At 42.2% G+C, this 16864-nt stretch overlaps 1 protein-coding gene across 4 annotated transcripts in view; it reads right to left on the reverse strand.

The window, feature by feature from the left end:
- The window catches only part of PLCE1 (phospholipase C epsilon 1), a 345535-nt gene that overhangs the window by 56595 nt on the left and 272076 nt on the right, over positions 1 to 16864 (reverse strand). For all 4 annotated transcript variants that reach the window (XM_030809243.1, XM_030809242.1, XM_003255240.3 and 1 more), the window contains 6 exons: positions 14649 to 14887; positions 11800 to 11861; positions 11549 to 11714; positions 8487 to 8594; positions 6914 to 7030; positions 3803 to 3961 (listed from right to left, as the gene is read on the reverse strand). In XM_030809243.1, the coding sequence (XP_030665103.1) occupies positions 3803 to 3961; positions 6914 to 7030; positions 8487 to 8594; positions 11549 to 11714; positions 11800 to 11861; positions 14649 to 14887 (851 nt within the window). The remainder of the gene's footprint in view (positions 1 to 3802; positions 3962 to 6913; positions 7031 to 8486; positions 8595 to 11548; positions 11715 to 11799; positions 11862 to 14648; positions 14888 to 16864) is intronic.

Here is a 16864-nt window from a genome sequence, read left to right on the forward strand (position 1 = left end):
ACGAATAGCAGTGTCTGAAAGTGGAGTGCCAAGGCCCCTGAGATGCTCAAGGAGAAGCATGGGAGAGGCAGCCCAACGAACAGCCAACAGCTGGGACCCTTCTACACAATATCCTACTTATTCTAGGGTAGAAAAATGGGACCTCAGCCCCTGAATAAAAGTAACTCGGATACAGGTTGGGGTTGGAGGTATGGGTCAGATGAGGAGACTGGCCCTCATAGGGCTAAGCAGGAACAATGTCTTATACTTCTCTGTTTCCCCAATACCTAGCCGCAGTGCCTGTCATTTAAGGTGAACTGAGTTTTTTGGGTTCAAATTCAGGAGAGGAATGTCAGAATCCTGGAAGATCCTGGTGGGGTATAGTTAGCAGACCTCAGGATGCATCTCAGTACAAGCCAGAGGCAGGTGGAGGGCTTCAGAAATCCTGCTCTGAGTCAATCCATCCTTGCTGAGGGTGAGTTCTTTGTATGGAAATTACTCAGGCCTTCTATGTTAGGGGGTAGGTCTGAGCCCACTGGAGCTCTGGGTCACCCAGTTTATTTGAGGTCAGATCATCACTAGGTCTAGACCCATGATCTACTAGAAAACAGAAAGGCCTTACAGATGTGACTGTGGAATCATTGCTGGTACCCCTTGGGAAGTCATCATGAAAGGTTGCAAGCAGTCTTAGAAAACTGGAAATAGGGATTATATTGTCCCATTTTTCCAAAATGAGGAACAAGTAAGTTGTGGAAATTATACTGTGGGCAGTGTCTAGGTGATAGCTGACAAAATTTCATGATGGGGTATCAATCACTTGGTTTGTGAGAACTTAGAAAATAAAGAGGTGATTTGCAAGAGTTAGAGTGGATCTACTAAGAACAAGTTTACCACACAGTGACCTCCTTAGCTTTTTTGGATAAGACAATTCACTTTGTGGGAAAAATAGCAGATAAACAGTGTTTCTCAAACTTCCAGGATAATAAGAATTATTATTGTTATTATTTTTTCTGCAGACACCATGGTGACTTAAGGAATTATTTTTATATAAACAGATGACCAGGCCTTTCTTCTGGAAATTCTGACTTAGTCAGATTCGTGACCTTAGAATCTGTTTTTCAAAGTGCTCCAGCGATTATTCTTATTAATGTATTCTGACTTCTGTATCACCTTTGAAAAGGGCTTCTCTAAAGACCCAAGTCTGAGACTAAGCTCTACTGCTATGATCTGGGTGGCCTTGAGAAAGTCACACAAGTGGCCAGGCTTCAGTTTTCTATTTTATAAACAAATAAATCAATAAAGAAGTTGAAGCACACTCTGGGAAATGCAGGCTACAAGAGAGGAGAGCACCAGACAGGAGCAATAATCATCAAATGCCAGGGGGCTTATTTAAGAAGGGCACAGGCCTCTCCACATGGCTGGCTGACTCAAGGGCAACTTGGGATGAAGACACAGTTTGAGAAACTGCTAATAAATGTACCAGATGACAGAAACAAAATTCACAAAGAACCTTGTAGGATGTAATAATATATCAAAACCAAGAAGAGCAAAAATAAAGATAAATACGAGGCTCCCATATACAAGAGGTTAAAATTCATTGTTAATCTGGAAAAATGGGAACACTGGGCATAAGAACAATCTATATGAAAATAACTGAATGCTTTTTGTTTTCTACAAGATCAACATGAGCTCAGTGTGTGCTAAAGAATTTTTTTTTGAGTCAGGGTCTCACTCTATGGCCCAGACTGGTATGCAGTGGCACAATCATGGCTCATTGCAGCCTTGGCCTCCCAGGCTCAGGTGATCCTCCTGCCTCAGCCTCTCCAGTAGCTGGGAATACAGGCACATGTCACCATGCCTGGCTAATTTTTATATTTTTTTGTAGAGATGAGGATTTGATATGTTGCCCAGGCTGGTCTTGAACTCCTAGATTCAAGCAATCGACCTGCCTCGGCCTCCCAAAGTGCTGGGATTACAGGCGTGAGCCACAGTGGCTGGCCAAGAACTTTTGAAAAGCAGACAGTCTGAGGCTGCATTAACAAAGGTTTAAAGTTCAAATTACGGGAGGTGATGGTTTCACTGTTCTTGTGCTGTAATATACTACCTAGAATACTGATTTAGTTCTGGAAATCACATTTTAAGATTGACAAATTCAAGAATATCCACAAATTTAAGAATATCTATGATATTCTTAACGGTAAGTAAACAGTCTAGCAACCATATCCTGTCAGGAACAGTTGGCACAACAAGAATTTTTAGCTTGGAGAAGAAAAGCTGGTGGGGAAACACGATAGCTTTCTAAATATAAAATTAGTCTGTACAGCTGCAGAGGGAAGAGGGAGGGCCAATGAGAAGGAGGAACAGGAAGAAGATTTGGGCTCAACATAAAAAAGACTTCTGTTCATTACTGGAATGAAGGCCTTATAAGTAACTGCAAATGACTGTGCACAGAATGGAAAAGGCAAGGACATTCACATTTATCTTGAAGACTATAGTGGTATGTGTGGTTAGCAGCTTTATCTGCTTGGCAGTGAGAACTGGGCAGGAATTGTTGGATAAAGAAAACAGCACAGACGAACAGGGCTCTAGAAGAAAAACCACCACTGCTGGGTGGTCAGTCACTGATGTGGCATTTGAGGAAGGCCGGGTAGAGTATACATGCTAACATTTAAATAACTTTGTAACAAGGCCTATCAGCATAGGTGCCATGGCCTCCGAAACCCAAGTAAAACCAACGTCACCTGGAGCAGATTTGTAAGTGCAGATCTGGATAAAGGTAGACCTAGTGGAGGTCTCCAACTGGTGGCCCTTGGGGCTGACTTCACCTCCAGACCTGACTTGTTTGGCTGGTGCAGTGTTTAAAAATAATTGAATTAGAGCTGTTCATTGACATGGCATGCACACTCCACTCCTGTCCTCACCACTTCCAGCTGTCCTGTATCCAGCTGGCTCCTCACACTGATGTTTCCTGCTTAGCCCCTGAAGGTGGCTGATTTTGCAACTTTTGGCCCAGAATCATGGGTGATCTTCAAATTGGGTAATGTATACCTTCAGAGGACACAAACACTTCAAGGGAATATGCAGGTTCGGATGTTTATAAAGAAACTGGTTTCTGTATGTTTAACATCTATGTGCCTGTACACTTTGAGCTAGCCTGAGAGCAAGTCTGTAGCTGGCTAATTTCCAAGGTGATGTTTTAGGACCAACAGTGCCCTCCTAAGTAGGACAAATAGTTTTGCCAGCTGTCATCCTGTGGGATAAGTAGGTGTAGACTGGAAAATAGACTCAGTGTTCTGGACCTGAACTTTTTCACAGAGCTTTGGGCCGAGGGTCTCCTACACAGGTGGGTTTGTCGTGCTTGGGCCCAGATCTCTGTTGTCGAGATCTGGGCCCAAGCAGCATAAACTAGTGATACGCTGGGATCACAGGGCTATGGCTATTGGGCTTCTACTAGAGGCCCCATGCCAAGGGCTCTCCTAAGGGGACTCTCCCTAAAGGGGACTATAGCAGCCATTATGGGATGGACAACCCCCGAAGCTCAGTTTCAGACGCAACAGTCACATTTCATCCCACTCAGAATAAATTAAATAACGGAGATATATTCTATGTGGGAACAATTCCACAAATTAAATCTTGGGTGAGTGAGATGAGAGAATTTATTGGTCTATGGAATGAAACGCCCAAAATCAAATTTATCATTTAAGGAAAGTCAGTCTTGAAAAACTAGTAAACCAGCAGGTCATCTGAAAGGTTAGAATGAGGTTATTTTTCTTTGTTCTAGGCACACTGCCTTTTCATAACCCGTTTAACAAGAGGGGAGTACCTTTTGCTTTAAGATATCCACTGGCGTCTGATGGGCTTTTAGCTTCTTGTTTTTAAGAAGCACTTTCCTTCTGAGCTGGTCAGGTGAAGGAAGCATTGGGTCATCTGAGAAATCAGTCTCAAATAAGAATTTAGCCACCAGCTTTTCTCCAAACACAGTCTAAAAATAATGAAGGAAAACATACAATCAATGCCTTTTATCTATAATTGATAAGTATATGTACACTTCATAAATATAGTAGATATTTTAGACTGGTTGAATTATTTAAAAAGTCTCAGGAAGAGGAACTAGGAAAGAAGCTGTCCCCTGCTCCTGCCCCCTTCACAGTTTCTTAATGAAAGGAAGGGAGGTGTTTAGAAGGACAGGAGGAGAGGTCGAGGCCACTCTGCAGCTGGTGTCGGTTCTAACTATTTGGGAAAATATTCTGTGGTCTGATGTATTAAATAAGAAAACAGAGAATCAGTTAGAGGCTGTTGTTTGTAGAATAAAGTTAGTTTCAGATGAAGTCAAGTCAAAAGGATAAAACTTTGGAGGGGGTAGGGAGTAGGGACAAAGACATAGGTAGAATTTGCACCCACATAGTGTAAAGAACCACAGACACAATTCTCACAAAGATTTTGAGCATGGATCTCCAAAGCAGAATGTGTGTCTGTCAAGGAGGTGGGTGGAGGGAAAGCAGACACAATGCTTATATCAACTCCATTGTTGCCCAGGCTGGTCTTGAACTCCTGAGCTCAAGTGATCCACCCGCCTCAGCCTCCCAAAGTGCTAGGATTACAGGTGTGAGCCACTGGGCCTGGCCTTGAGTTATTTTTTAATTGAAAAAAAATCAAAGCTTAGGCCAGGACAATATGAAAAATTAATTAGTTTTGTTGGCATTAATATTTGGGGACATTTTGTCAGTGCCCCTCCTTCCTACTGAGAGCCACATTTCCACAAATGCCTCTACCATTAAAGGAAGGGGGAAGTATAATGGAATATCTGCTTCTAAATCTGGGTGCATTATTGTTGTGGGAAGTCAGGGATACCGAACAGAGGGACTGGCTGGAGCCACGGCAGAGGAACATAAATTGTGAAGATTTCATGGACATTTATCAGTTCCTAAAATTAATACTTTTATAATTTCTTATGCCTGTCTTTACTTTAATCTCTTAATCCTGTTATCTTTGTAAGCTGAGAATGTACATCACCTCAGGACCACTATTGTACAAATTGATTGTAAAACATGTGTGTTTGGACAATATCAGTGCACGTTGAAAATGAACAGAATAACAGTGATTTTAGGGAACGTGGGAAGACAACCATAAGGTGGGACTGCCTGCAGGGTCAGGCAAAAACAGCCATAATTTTCTTGTTGCAGAGAGCCTAAAAACAGACATGCAAGTAGGAGAGATATCACTAAATTCTTTTCCTAGCAAGGAATATAATATTAAGACCTTAGGAAAAGAATTGCATTCCTGGAGGGAGGTCTATAAATGGCTGCTCTGGGAATGTCTGTCCTATGAGGTTGAGATAAGGACTGAGATACGCCCTGGTCTCCTGCAGTACCCTCAGGCTTACTAGGATTGGGAAACCCCAGCCCTGGTAAATTTGAGTTCAGACCGGTTCTCTGCTCTTGAACCCTGTTTTCTGTTAAGATGTTTATCAAGACAATACATGCACCGCTGAACGTAGACCCTCATCAGGAGTTTCTGATTTTGCCCTGGTCCTGTTTCCTCAGAAGCATGTGATCTTTGCTCTGTCTTTTGTCCCTTGAAGCATGTGACCTACTCCCTGTTCATAAACCCCTTTTGAAATCCTTAATATAATTTGCTGGGTTTGCAGCTCAGGTGGGCATCATGGACCTATCAACATGTGATGTCACCCCCGGCGGCCGAGCTGTAAAATTCCTCTCTTTGTATTCCTTCTCTTTATATCTCAGACTGGCTAACACTTACAGAAAGTAGAAAGAACCTACGTTGAAACATTGGGGGCAGGTTCCCCCGATACATTATCATTCCCTTATATAAGGAAGGACTGACTGTTAACACAGCAACTGTTCTGGCCAGTCTAAGCTCTTTGCTAACTTGGATCTTTGTACTGTGGTATAAGAAGATCTTCTTGGCCAGGTGCAGTGCCTCACGTGTGTAATCCCAGCACTCTGGGAGGCCGAGGTGGGCGGATCATGAGGTCAAGAGATCGAGACCATCCTGGCTAACATGGTGAAACCCCATCTCTACTAAAAATACAAAAAATTAGCCAGGCGTGGTGGCAGGCGCCTGTAGTCCCAGCTACTCAGGAGGCTGAGGCAAGAGAATGGCGTGAACCTGGGAGGTGGAGCTTGCAGTGAGCAGAGATTGCAAGACTGCACTCCAGCCTGGGCAACAGAGCGAGACTCCATCTAAAAAAAAAAAAAAAAAAAAGAAAAAGACGATCTTCTCCTACAAGATTTGACTTACTTGCCCTGAGATATTTTCAGCTTTTCCACATACAACTGACAGATGATATCCTGGCATCCCTGACTTGTGGTACCAGAAGTGTTGGAAAGTTGGTCTATCCTAATCTCCTAAGGCTTTCTGGAAAGGGTAAGGAGACCAGAGAGCAATTCTTATATCACTCCAGCTGAAAAGAGGGACCATCCCAGAGAGGGCCGAGGCTCTGAGAACAGCTCAATTTCTCAGGTTTGTGGGACCCTAACTGTATGCTTCACAGCCAAGGTCTAATTGCAGCATAGTCCACAAAGGCCTCATTTAAACCTAATAATGGCTGGGTGCAGTGTCTCGTGCCTATAATCCCAGCACTTTGGGAGGCCAAGACGGGTGGATCACTTGAAGCCAGGAGTTCCAGAGCAGCCTGGCCATCGTGGTGAAACCTTATCTCTACTAAAAATACAAAAATTAGCCAGGCATGGGGGCACACACTGGTAATCCCAGCTACTCGGGAGGCTGAGGCAGGACAATCGCTTGAACCTCAGAGGCAGAGGTTGCAGTGAGCCAAGACTGTGCCACTGCACTCCAGCCTGGGTGAGAGAGTGAGATTCTGTATCAAAAAAACAAAACAAAACAAAACAACCCAATGATAATTGCAAGACAAGGGCCAACATACCATCCTGCCTTTTTGTTGAGAGCTCACCTTGAAAATTTCTGCCATTTTTCGTTGCTGAGGCAATGAACAGTGGTTCTCAATTGATATGATGATTGGCAGGTCAGAGTTGATGAAGGCACTGCGATCAATGGCTTCAACCACTTCCTATGAGAGCCAAAACAGCTCATTAGAGTCCGGATATCTGTCAAGGTGGTCAGAAGGCAGGGTAGTTACAGCCACAGAAAGCATCTCAATTGTTACATGCAGCAGACTCTGGCCAAAGATGGTTTTCGTATTTTCAAATGAAGCATGAGGATAAGGCTCTTTTGTAGAAAGACATTAAACTGTTTATAGTGAGTATTATTCACATACTATAAGGAACAACTATCATATTGAATTTAACAAACCTATTTATATACATATACTCTCTCTGTATACATATATAGAGTATGTTGCAGGTAAAAGACACTGTCCTAGTTATAGCAGCAAACGTGATTAAGCATAAAATACTTTCTTGCTTATAAAGAGTTTATAATTTATGTGAGGCAATAAGACATATGTCACATATATTTGTGTGTATATCTAAACACAGTTATCAACTCATCCCCATGTCAATATAGCATACAGGAGTTTTAGGAATGCTAAATAGGAAACCAAGTTGAGGAGAAAATGCATTTTAGCCACTATTTCTACATGTAAAATAAAAATAATATTCCTTCACAACCTGGCCACAGTTCAGAGAAAAATGATGTTACACAGCCTAAGACCCTCTGAATGAAGGTAGTAATTGCATAACTGAACTAATAAGCTACCCAGAATTTGAAACACAAGAGATCAGTCTTCCTGGGTGACCAGTCTTCTCAGGTGCAACTGATGCTCATTACATTATAATGCTAACGATTTAACCATCTCCTAACTCCTGACGTTGGCCTTTGTCAGCATGACACCAGGACAAATGACCATTAATTCCTATAGCAGGAAAACAGACCCTGCCTTTATATATCATCATATTACGTAAAAATTGCAACAATATTATTACATGCTAACTAATGTAAGGTAATGGTTACTAACTTGGGTTGAATGGGGAATCTAATGAGAGTTCTAGATTAACTCCAGAAAAATGAACATGTGCACATTCCACATGATACAGCAAACACTTTTGGGAAGTCTTCCTTTAGACCCAGCATAAAGACCCTTGACCTAAGGTGTAATTTGGTCAAGTCCTGATTTAAATGAAGAATGAAGGCCAGGCGCGGTGGCTCACGTCTGTAATCCCAGCACTTTGGGAGGCTGAGGGGTGGGAGGAGCACTTGAGGTCAGGAGTTTGAGACCAGCCTGGCCAACATGGTGAAATCCCATCTCTACTGGAAATACAAAAATTGGCTGGGCTTGATGGTATGGGCTTGTAATCCCAGCTACTTGGGAGGCTGAGGTAGGAGAATCTCTTGAACCTGGGAGGCAGAGGTTGCAGTGAGCCAAGATGGCACCACTGCACTCCAGCCTGGATAACAGAGCAAGAACCCGTCTCAAAAAACAAAAACAAACACAAACAAACAAACAAAAGACAAATGAAGATAATGTCTCTTTGTGATTTGATTTAAAGAAAGTTATGAAGGATTACCTTGAAGGGGATCTTGGTTGTCAGCGTATGTCCATGATAAATAATGGGCATCCCATCGTCTCCATCCCAGCAGTCCAATTCTACACTTCGACAGCCTTGCAAGAGGACCTGTGTGATCAATGAGCGAATCCGCCCCAGGTGAGCACCTGGAGATAAAGCCTCGAACTAAACCTAGCATGTAGTTCTACATATCAGGCAGTGTTCACACTCAGGACTAAAGCAGAAGGGCACATGGTCTAAAACAAACATGGCATTTTCGCCAAAGGCCACAATTAATCTGGAGTGGGGAAGGAAGGGAACAGATTAAGGTAGAAAAAGTGTTTACAAGAGCTGAATATTAAAGGAAAGTAAAATTTGATAGCAAAACCATATGGCCATTTTCCTAGCAACTTTGTCCCCTTGAAATGGCACATCTTCAAATTAGAGAGCCAGGCAAGTGCTCTATCTGGGTAGACATCAATGGAGGTGAAAATGCTGATGCCACAGCCCAGAGAAAATAAGGTCATGGAGTCCTTAATGAACTGGCTAAACATTTACAGCAAGCCAATCAGGATAAAATCACTTCCATTAAGACCCAAATTAAGCTACGATTAAACATCTTTGCTGTGAATGCATAACATGTAAGAAGAGTAGAAGCAGAGTTATCAAGGATTTGCCTGGCTATCTAATTCCAGAGTAGCAACTAGAGCAAAGATGGCAAATAATCCATAAATGGTTCCTTTCTCCCATACTCACAGCAGACATCAGTAATCAAGCTAGGCACACTTGTCCTTTAAGCTTTAATATGTTAGCTCACAACCTCTTTATTAAAGTGCTCCAGAAAACACTACCAAAGAATCAGATGAGTTGATACCTATTTGTTATCCTGGATCTGAAGTGGGAAGCAGAGCTCAATACATGTGCTTGGGTTGCAACTCTGTAAAGTTTGCTTGAAGCAACCTCTTCCTCCATAGATCTATCTGTACATCATCTTAAAAAATTATTACATACTGGAATAGTGACCCAAGCCAAGAAATTGATACATCTGTATATGTGCCTACCCACTGGTTTTAGAAGGCACATAACTATTTCTATGTGACAGCAATCCATTACTGGGGCTTAGTGGCCACTAGAGTTTCTGCAACTAAGCTCAGATAGTGAAATGATTCTCATTTCAACACTTTTCTATGAGATACGTGCTATATTCTTCCTATTTTACAGCATAGTCGGTGGCCTAGAATCTCAAGGCTATCTGCTTCTTTCAGCAGCTAGAGTATCTAGAGGGGCAGTGTCTTGGGCTGGAAATTGCTATGTAAAATGGTGGCTGGAACACCAAGCTGCTTATCTCTGTGGTGCCCCTGCCAGACCTGGAATAACGTTCAGCAACTGGCAACAGATGAGATGGCTTTTCAGCATGGAAGGACTACAGGTCTTCACCAAAGTCTGTGTAACCTCAGATCTCCACATATAGCTAGAAGAGGAAAACCTGGGCTGGAAATTCTAGATGAGAACAGGGCTTATTCTCACTTCCCATCTGCCCCATGGAGGAATGTTAAGAGGTAATAAGGAAGAGTGGAGAGGGGTTAGAAATGGAGTAAGAGGGATCTACCTGCACACTAGGTTTAATCACATCTGTGAGTCTATTTGAGGGGTTCTTGTGCCGTATTCAAAAGCTGTGATAGTCTCTCCTTGGGGTGTGATGTTAAGAGTTTCAAAAACTGTTTGAAGTCAAACAGAGGAATGAAGTAGGAATTAAAGCCAGGACGCTGGTCCTTGTTTATTTTACTGGGATAAATGTGCATACACACAAGTACATAGAAATGTATATATGCACTTACACATACATGTACACACATGTATATGTATGTATATGTATATACCTACACATGTGTATATGAAATATATATAAGTATCTGTATTTATATGTATATTTAATTCCATTCCTATAGAATAATGGATTTCAAACTTCTTTTAACTTTGGCATTCTGTGTGTAAATGGAGGGCCAATATGTAAAGTGTGTAGAAGAGTAGTACATTACCTGAAGTGGGGCAGCGTATGGCACCCCTCCTACCTTCTGGCTTCCTCATCTCAGTGTCAGGGGCTGAGGCCCCATGACAGAACTCCTATTTTGAAAATCACTACTCTAAGAACACATCTTCATTCATAATAAAATTCCCTTAGAAAATAGAGTTTAAAATACATATTCCTGCTAAGCAAGCTTTGGGACAAAAAGTTGCCCCATGCTTTGAGGAATATCTGGACTAATCTGGAGAATGAAGAAACCTCATTGTTGCTGGGGTTATGTAAACAATACACCTGTAGTTTTCAAACCTGGACCCACGTGCGCACACAATGACACACTTGCATTCCCTGCCTAGCTCCAACCGAATTGACCCTTCTTGAGAGAGTTAAGAAAAAAGGCAGAATAGATGAGGAAGCTGCAGAGGGTACAGCAGAGAGGCAATGGACACGCAGATCATTGCAAGTTGGATGTTCAGGTCAAAAGGATGTACTTTTTCTAGTCTAGAGAGCCTACTGAGTTTCAAAGAACATTCTCATGAATTTAATGTGTAGCGACAGTGCCTACAGTCTGTGCAGATTTTTTATGCATTTTTTTGGTTACCGTAGTGATAGATTATTTAACAAACTGAAAAGCAAAACAAACAATATTTTGGGAATAAGTACATAGAAAGTTGCATTTTCTACTATGCTTTCCCACTACAATATATTATTTAGCAGTTAGAGAAACGATTAGATAATTTTCCCATGGGAAAATCTAATTTTAGTGGGAGTAGGTCAGACTAACTAGGATCTAAAAGCTATGAGTCTCAAACAAACACTTTCATTTTGGCCTAGAATAAAGGTTAAGTATAGATGGGGGAAAACAAAACAAAAGAAGTAAAGAAAATGACTGCTGTAGTGTAGCCAGTTTTCCCACACATCATGGTTCCTCATATTTGACATGTAATAGCTTGCTCTATAAGCTCTTCAAAGGAGTCTGGGGTCAGGTTTTTGTGACTTTGGGGGTTATGTAAATAATTAGGTTTAATAAAAAACACATTCCAAGTGGCTTTCCCTGTACCTGGCTGTAGAGTTCTACCGAGGATTCTCCTTTGAGCTGATGGCCCGTGAGGTAGGTATTGTGCGAAGATTCGATGTAATAGTATGAGAGGGGTAGCTGCAGTTCTTTAATGTTCTCCTGTGACTCATCATTTTTTGAGGCAAAATTTTCTTTATCCATCAGAAACCTAGGTGAAACAAATTTTCTTAAGACTGCATGGGAAAAATGCATACTACTCTTAAAAGATGGGCAAAAGATATTTTAAAAGTTACCTTGCAAACCCTTCAAATGACATTAGTCCCTGATGACACATACTGATGCTAGGCTCGAACTTCTGCAAGGGATAAAAAAAAAAAAAGTGTTATTTAGGTTAAGGAAACTAAGAGGGGGAAAGAAACCACCACATCATTTTTTAAAGCTGTTCTGTTTTCATCAGGAAACATCTAAACCAAATATTTGAACTAATTTAGTAATGTAGTGGTAAGAAGTAGTTTTTAGTCCAAAAGAAAACATTTATTATATGTGAGTTTATTATACTAAGCATATTTATTTAATAGAAAAAAGGAGAGAATGAGAAAAGAAGAAGGCTGATTTCTATGAAAACAAAGTGTATCAGTTTATCCAGGTGAAAATGGGGATAATAATAGCAGCTACCATAAAGTTGGTGAGAGGCGAACTGAGATGATTCACATATATCACTTAGTGCCATGCCTGTATTTAGTAATATCATAATGAGCACTCAACAGTGTGATAGTAATCTCACAATTTTAGCATTTTCAGTGATCAAATCCAACTGCTGGACAACCAATACACTGATACCCAGTCAGGTGATAAGGGAGGTTGAACCTACACTCATTTGTTGCATGGAGCCACACCACTCCTCTCTGCAGACACCCTGTAGTGTAAACCTTCACCAGCTATTGCTGGTTACTATGATAGCTTCCTAAGCAGTCTCTCTGTGTCTGTTCCTTCACCAGCACAGTTTACAATGTGGCCAGAGTAACCACTTAACATTTTTTTTTAGAGACAGGGTCTTGCTATTGCCCAGCCTGGCCTCAAACTTCTGGGCTCAGGCAATCCTTCTGCCTCAGCTTCCTGAGTAGCTGGGACTACAGGTTTGTGCCACCATGACTGGCTCAGAGTAACCTCATAAAAATAAATCAGCCAGGCGCGGTGGCTCACGCCTGTAATCCCAGCACTTTGGGAGGTTGAGGTGGGTGGATCACGAGGTCAGGAGTTCGAGACCAGCCTGACCAACATGGTGAAACTCCATCTCTACTAAAAATACAAAAATTAGCTGGGCATGGTGGTGCGTGCCTGTAATCCCAGCTACCTGGGAGGCTGAGGCAGGAGAATCACTTGAACCTGGGAGGCGGAGGTTGCAGTGAACCAAGATCGCACCACTGCCCTCCAGCCTGGGTGACAGAGTGACACTCTGTCTCAAAAAAAAAAAAAAAAAAAAAAAAAAAAATCAAATCATGTTACTCCCCTGCTCAAAAATTTCAGTGGTATCCCATTTCACATGGACTAAAGCCAACCTCCTTATCATGCTCTAAAAGGCCCCGGATGACTGGGCTCTTGCACATCTGTCTGACGCCATGCCTGCCATTCTCTGCCTGGCTTGTACAGCTCACAGCACACCAGCTTCTTGTCGTTCCTCATAAACCCCCAGCTTGCTGCTGTCTTGGTCTTTGACCTTGTGGCTCCCTGTGGGGAATGCTCTTTCCTGAGACCTTCAAACTGGTTATTGACTTAGGGCTCAGTCCAAATGCCACCTCTTCCAAGTGGCCTTTGTTTAACTCTCCTCAGCTACCCTCCTGTATCATTCCATTCCTTTACTTGACTCAGTTTTTCCCCTACCCCATTATTACCTGAAATTACATCGTATCTTTGTTGTCTGCCTTACCTTCTAGAATGTAAGCTGCATTGAGGACCAGAACTTTTATCTTATTCTCTGCTATATTCCCACCTCCTAAAACTGAGCCAGCATAGTAGGAACTAGTACATGTTCATTTAATAACTAATGAGGTTGAAAACCTAGACGAAATCTGATGCATGTTCTAGAATAACAAGAAAGAATTATGTACCGACTCCTTATAATAGTTACTGAGTTAGAGAAAGCCTGGGACCTACATTAATTATATGTTAAAGAAGAACATTTAAATACTTCTTTTTTGTTTGTTTTTTTGAGACAGGGTTTCGCTCTGTTACCCAGACTGGTATGCGGTGGTGTGATCTCAGCTCACTGCAACCTCTGCGCCTCCTGGGCTCAGGCGATTCTTGTGTCTCAGCCTCCCAGGTAGCTGGGATTATAGCCATGGACCACCATACCTGGCTGATTTTTTTTTTTTTTTTTTTTTTTTGAGACGGGGTCTCGCTCTATTGCTGAGGCTGGAGTGCAGTGGTGTGATCTCAGCTCACTGCAGTCTCTGCCTCCCATGTTCCAGTGATTCTCCTGCTCCACTCTCCCGGGTAGCTGGGATTACAGGCACGTACCACCACACCTGGCTAATTTTTGTATTTTTAGTAGAGATGCAGTTTCACCATGTTGGCCAGGCTGGTCTTGAACTCCTGATCTCAGGTGATCCACTGGCCTCAGCCTCCCAGAGTGCTGGGATTACAGGCGTGAACCACCACGCCTGGCCCATACTTGGTATTTTGTTAAAAACAAAACAAAACAAAACAAGGTCGGGCGTAGTGTAATCATGCCTGTAATCCCAGCACTTCCAGAGGCCGAGGTGGGCAGATCACGAGGTCAAGAGATTGAGACCATCCTGGCCAACATGGTGAAACCCCATCTCTACTAAAAATACAAAAATTAGCTGGGCATGGTGGCGCACACCTGTAGTCCCAGCTACTCAGGAAGCTGAGGCAGGAGAATCGTTTGAACCTAGGAGGCGGAGGTTGTAGTGAGCTGAGATCGCACCACTGCACTCCAGCCTGGCAACGGAGTGAGACTCTGTCTCAAAAGAAACCAAAAAAACAAAAGAAGCAAAACTCTATTTCTGTCCCAGATTTAAAGGCTTTGGAAAGAAGTATAGAAAGAGCAAACATTTAGCAGCAAATTATTAGTATAGCCAGAGGCGTCACACACACATGCACACACAAAACAGGCACAAACCTGGATGATGCTGAGGATTTCATCATAAGTGCAGTGTTCTCCTTGGCAATTCACGAGGAAATCGTTGAGCTGAAGTATGCCCACCCCAAAAATGCCCAGAGATGTGCTCTCAATCCCAGTGCCATTTGTCACAATGCTTGCAGCAGCAATGGCATCAGATATCTGCCTCTGGTTGTCTGATAGCTGCTGTTTACTCTTAATGAACAACCCCAAATCCGAGACATTTCTGGTCAACAGATCTGAAACAGAATCACCACAGTACATGGACAAGATAGCCAGCATCTTTTGCAAAGTTCATTTTGGAGATAATGGTGTGGAGTTATTAAAATGGAGAAGCTCTTTACTAATGTACCTAAACAAGCCATCAAAGAAGTGTTTATTTCTGGCTTCACATAGTAATAGGAATAAAAAACAAATCAATGAATAAATAAAGGCTGAGCACGGTGGCTCATGACTGTAATCCTAGCACTTTGGGAGGCTGAGGCAGGTGGATCACCTGAGGTCTGGAGCTCAAGACCAGCCTGGCCAACATGGTGAATCCCCGTCTCTACTAGAAATACAAAAATTAGCCAGGCATGGTGGTGTGCACCTGTAGTCCCAGCCACTCAGGAGGCTGAGGCACGAGAATTGCTTGAACCCAGGAGGCGGCGGTTGCAGTGAGCCGAGATTATGCCACTGTACTGTAGCCTGGGCAACAGAGTGAGAGTCTGTCTCAAAAAAAAAAAAAGGAAAAGAAGACAGAGCTAGGTTGATGATCTTGATATCCCATGTGGTATTACATGGCAACTAAATGTAGGTTCAGCTGGGGACTTAGGCATAATATATCAATATTAACTCAGTTGTAACAAATGTACCACACTAATGCCAGATATTACTAACAGTGTGGGAGAGTAGAGGAGAGTATATTGGAACTCTGTACTTTCCACTCATTTTTCCATAAACCTAAAATTGCTCTAAAAATAAAGTCTAAGCTGGGCATGGAGGCTCATGCCTAAGATCCCCGCACTTTGGGAAGCTGAGGCAGGAGGACTGCTTGAGGCTAGGAGTTTGCGAGCAGCCTGGTCAACAGAGCAAGACCCTGTCTCTACAAAAAATTACATTATTTTAAAATAATAATATTTTAAAATAAAAATAAAAAATAATACATGAAAATGATAAAATAATAAAATATAATAAAACAAAAAATAAAGTCTAATAATTTTTGAAAAATGTAACTACTTGACTAATCCATGGTTATGGAGATTTTATGACTAAAGTTGAACAATACTTAATAGTCTTAGCTCAAGGACAACATAAACTTATAAATAATTATGAAGCAACTGCATAAAAGAGGAAAGTTTTTTGTTTTGCTATTTGTGTTTATAGTTTCCAGGAAGAAAAGAGGAGGAAAATGATAGCCTGGAAATGCATAAGTGGTTAGAAAAATGCATGGGTGGTGATAATAATGGTGGTCGTGGTGAGTGGGATAGAAGAATGAGACATTCTGGTTTACACAGTAGGAAATATATCCTGGACAATCATTCAGACAAAAGTACCCTGTGGAAGGCACTAAAGACTTTCCTTGTCAAAGGGCAGGAGACTACTGCCCTGCGATTGAACACACATCTGTCTGTAGGTAGGGAAGAGACTGGGGGTTCTCTACTGTGACACACACCACATACCTAGCAGACATTTGGAAATGGTCAGTGATATGGTTTGGCTGTCCCCATCCAAATTTCATCTTGAATTGTAGCTCCCACAATTCCATGTTGTGGAAGGGACCTGGTGGGAGGTAGTTGAATCATGGGGGCAGGTCTTTCCCATGTGAAAATGTTCTCGTGATAGTGAATAAGTCTCACGAGATCTGATGGTTTTATAAAGGGGGGTTTTTCCTGCACAAATTCTCTTGTCTGCTGCCATGTGAGACATGCCTTTCACCTTCCTCCATGATTGTGAGGCCTCCCCAGCCACCTGGAACTGTGAGCCCATTAAACCTTTTTCCTTATAAATTACCCAGTCTTGGGTATGTCTTTATCAGCAGCATGAAAATGGACTAATACAGTCGGGAAAGGGTTTTTGGTTGTCAGAATGACTGGAGGGCTTTATTGGTTAAATATCCTGAAATATATGGGCAGAACCACACAATGATGAATTTCTTTGCTCAAAATGCCAGTAGCACCTGCTCCCACGACACCTGAGGACACCTTAAAATAATTCTCTAAGTGTTGGCCGGGCGC

Source organism: Nomascus leucogenys, chromosome 3 (assembly GCF_006542625.1).
Source record: "Nomascus leucogenys isolate Asia chromosome 3, Asia_NLE_v1, whole genome shotgun sequence".
NCBI lineage: Eukaryota > Metazoa > Chordata > Mammalia > Primates > Hylobatidae > Nomascus > Nomascus leucogenys.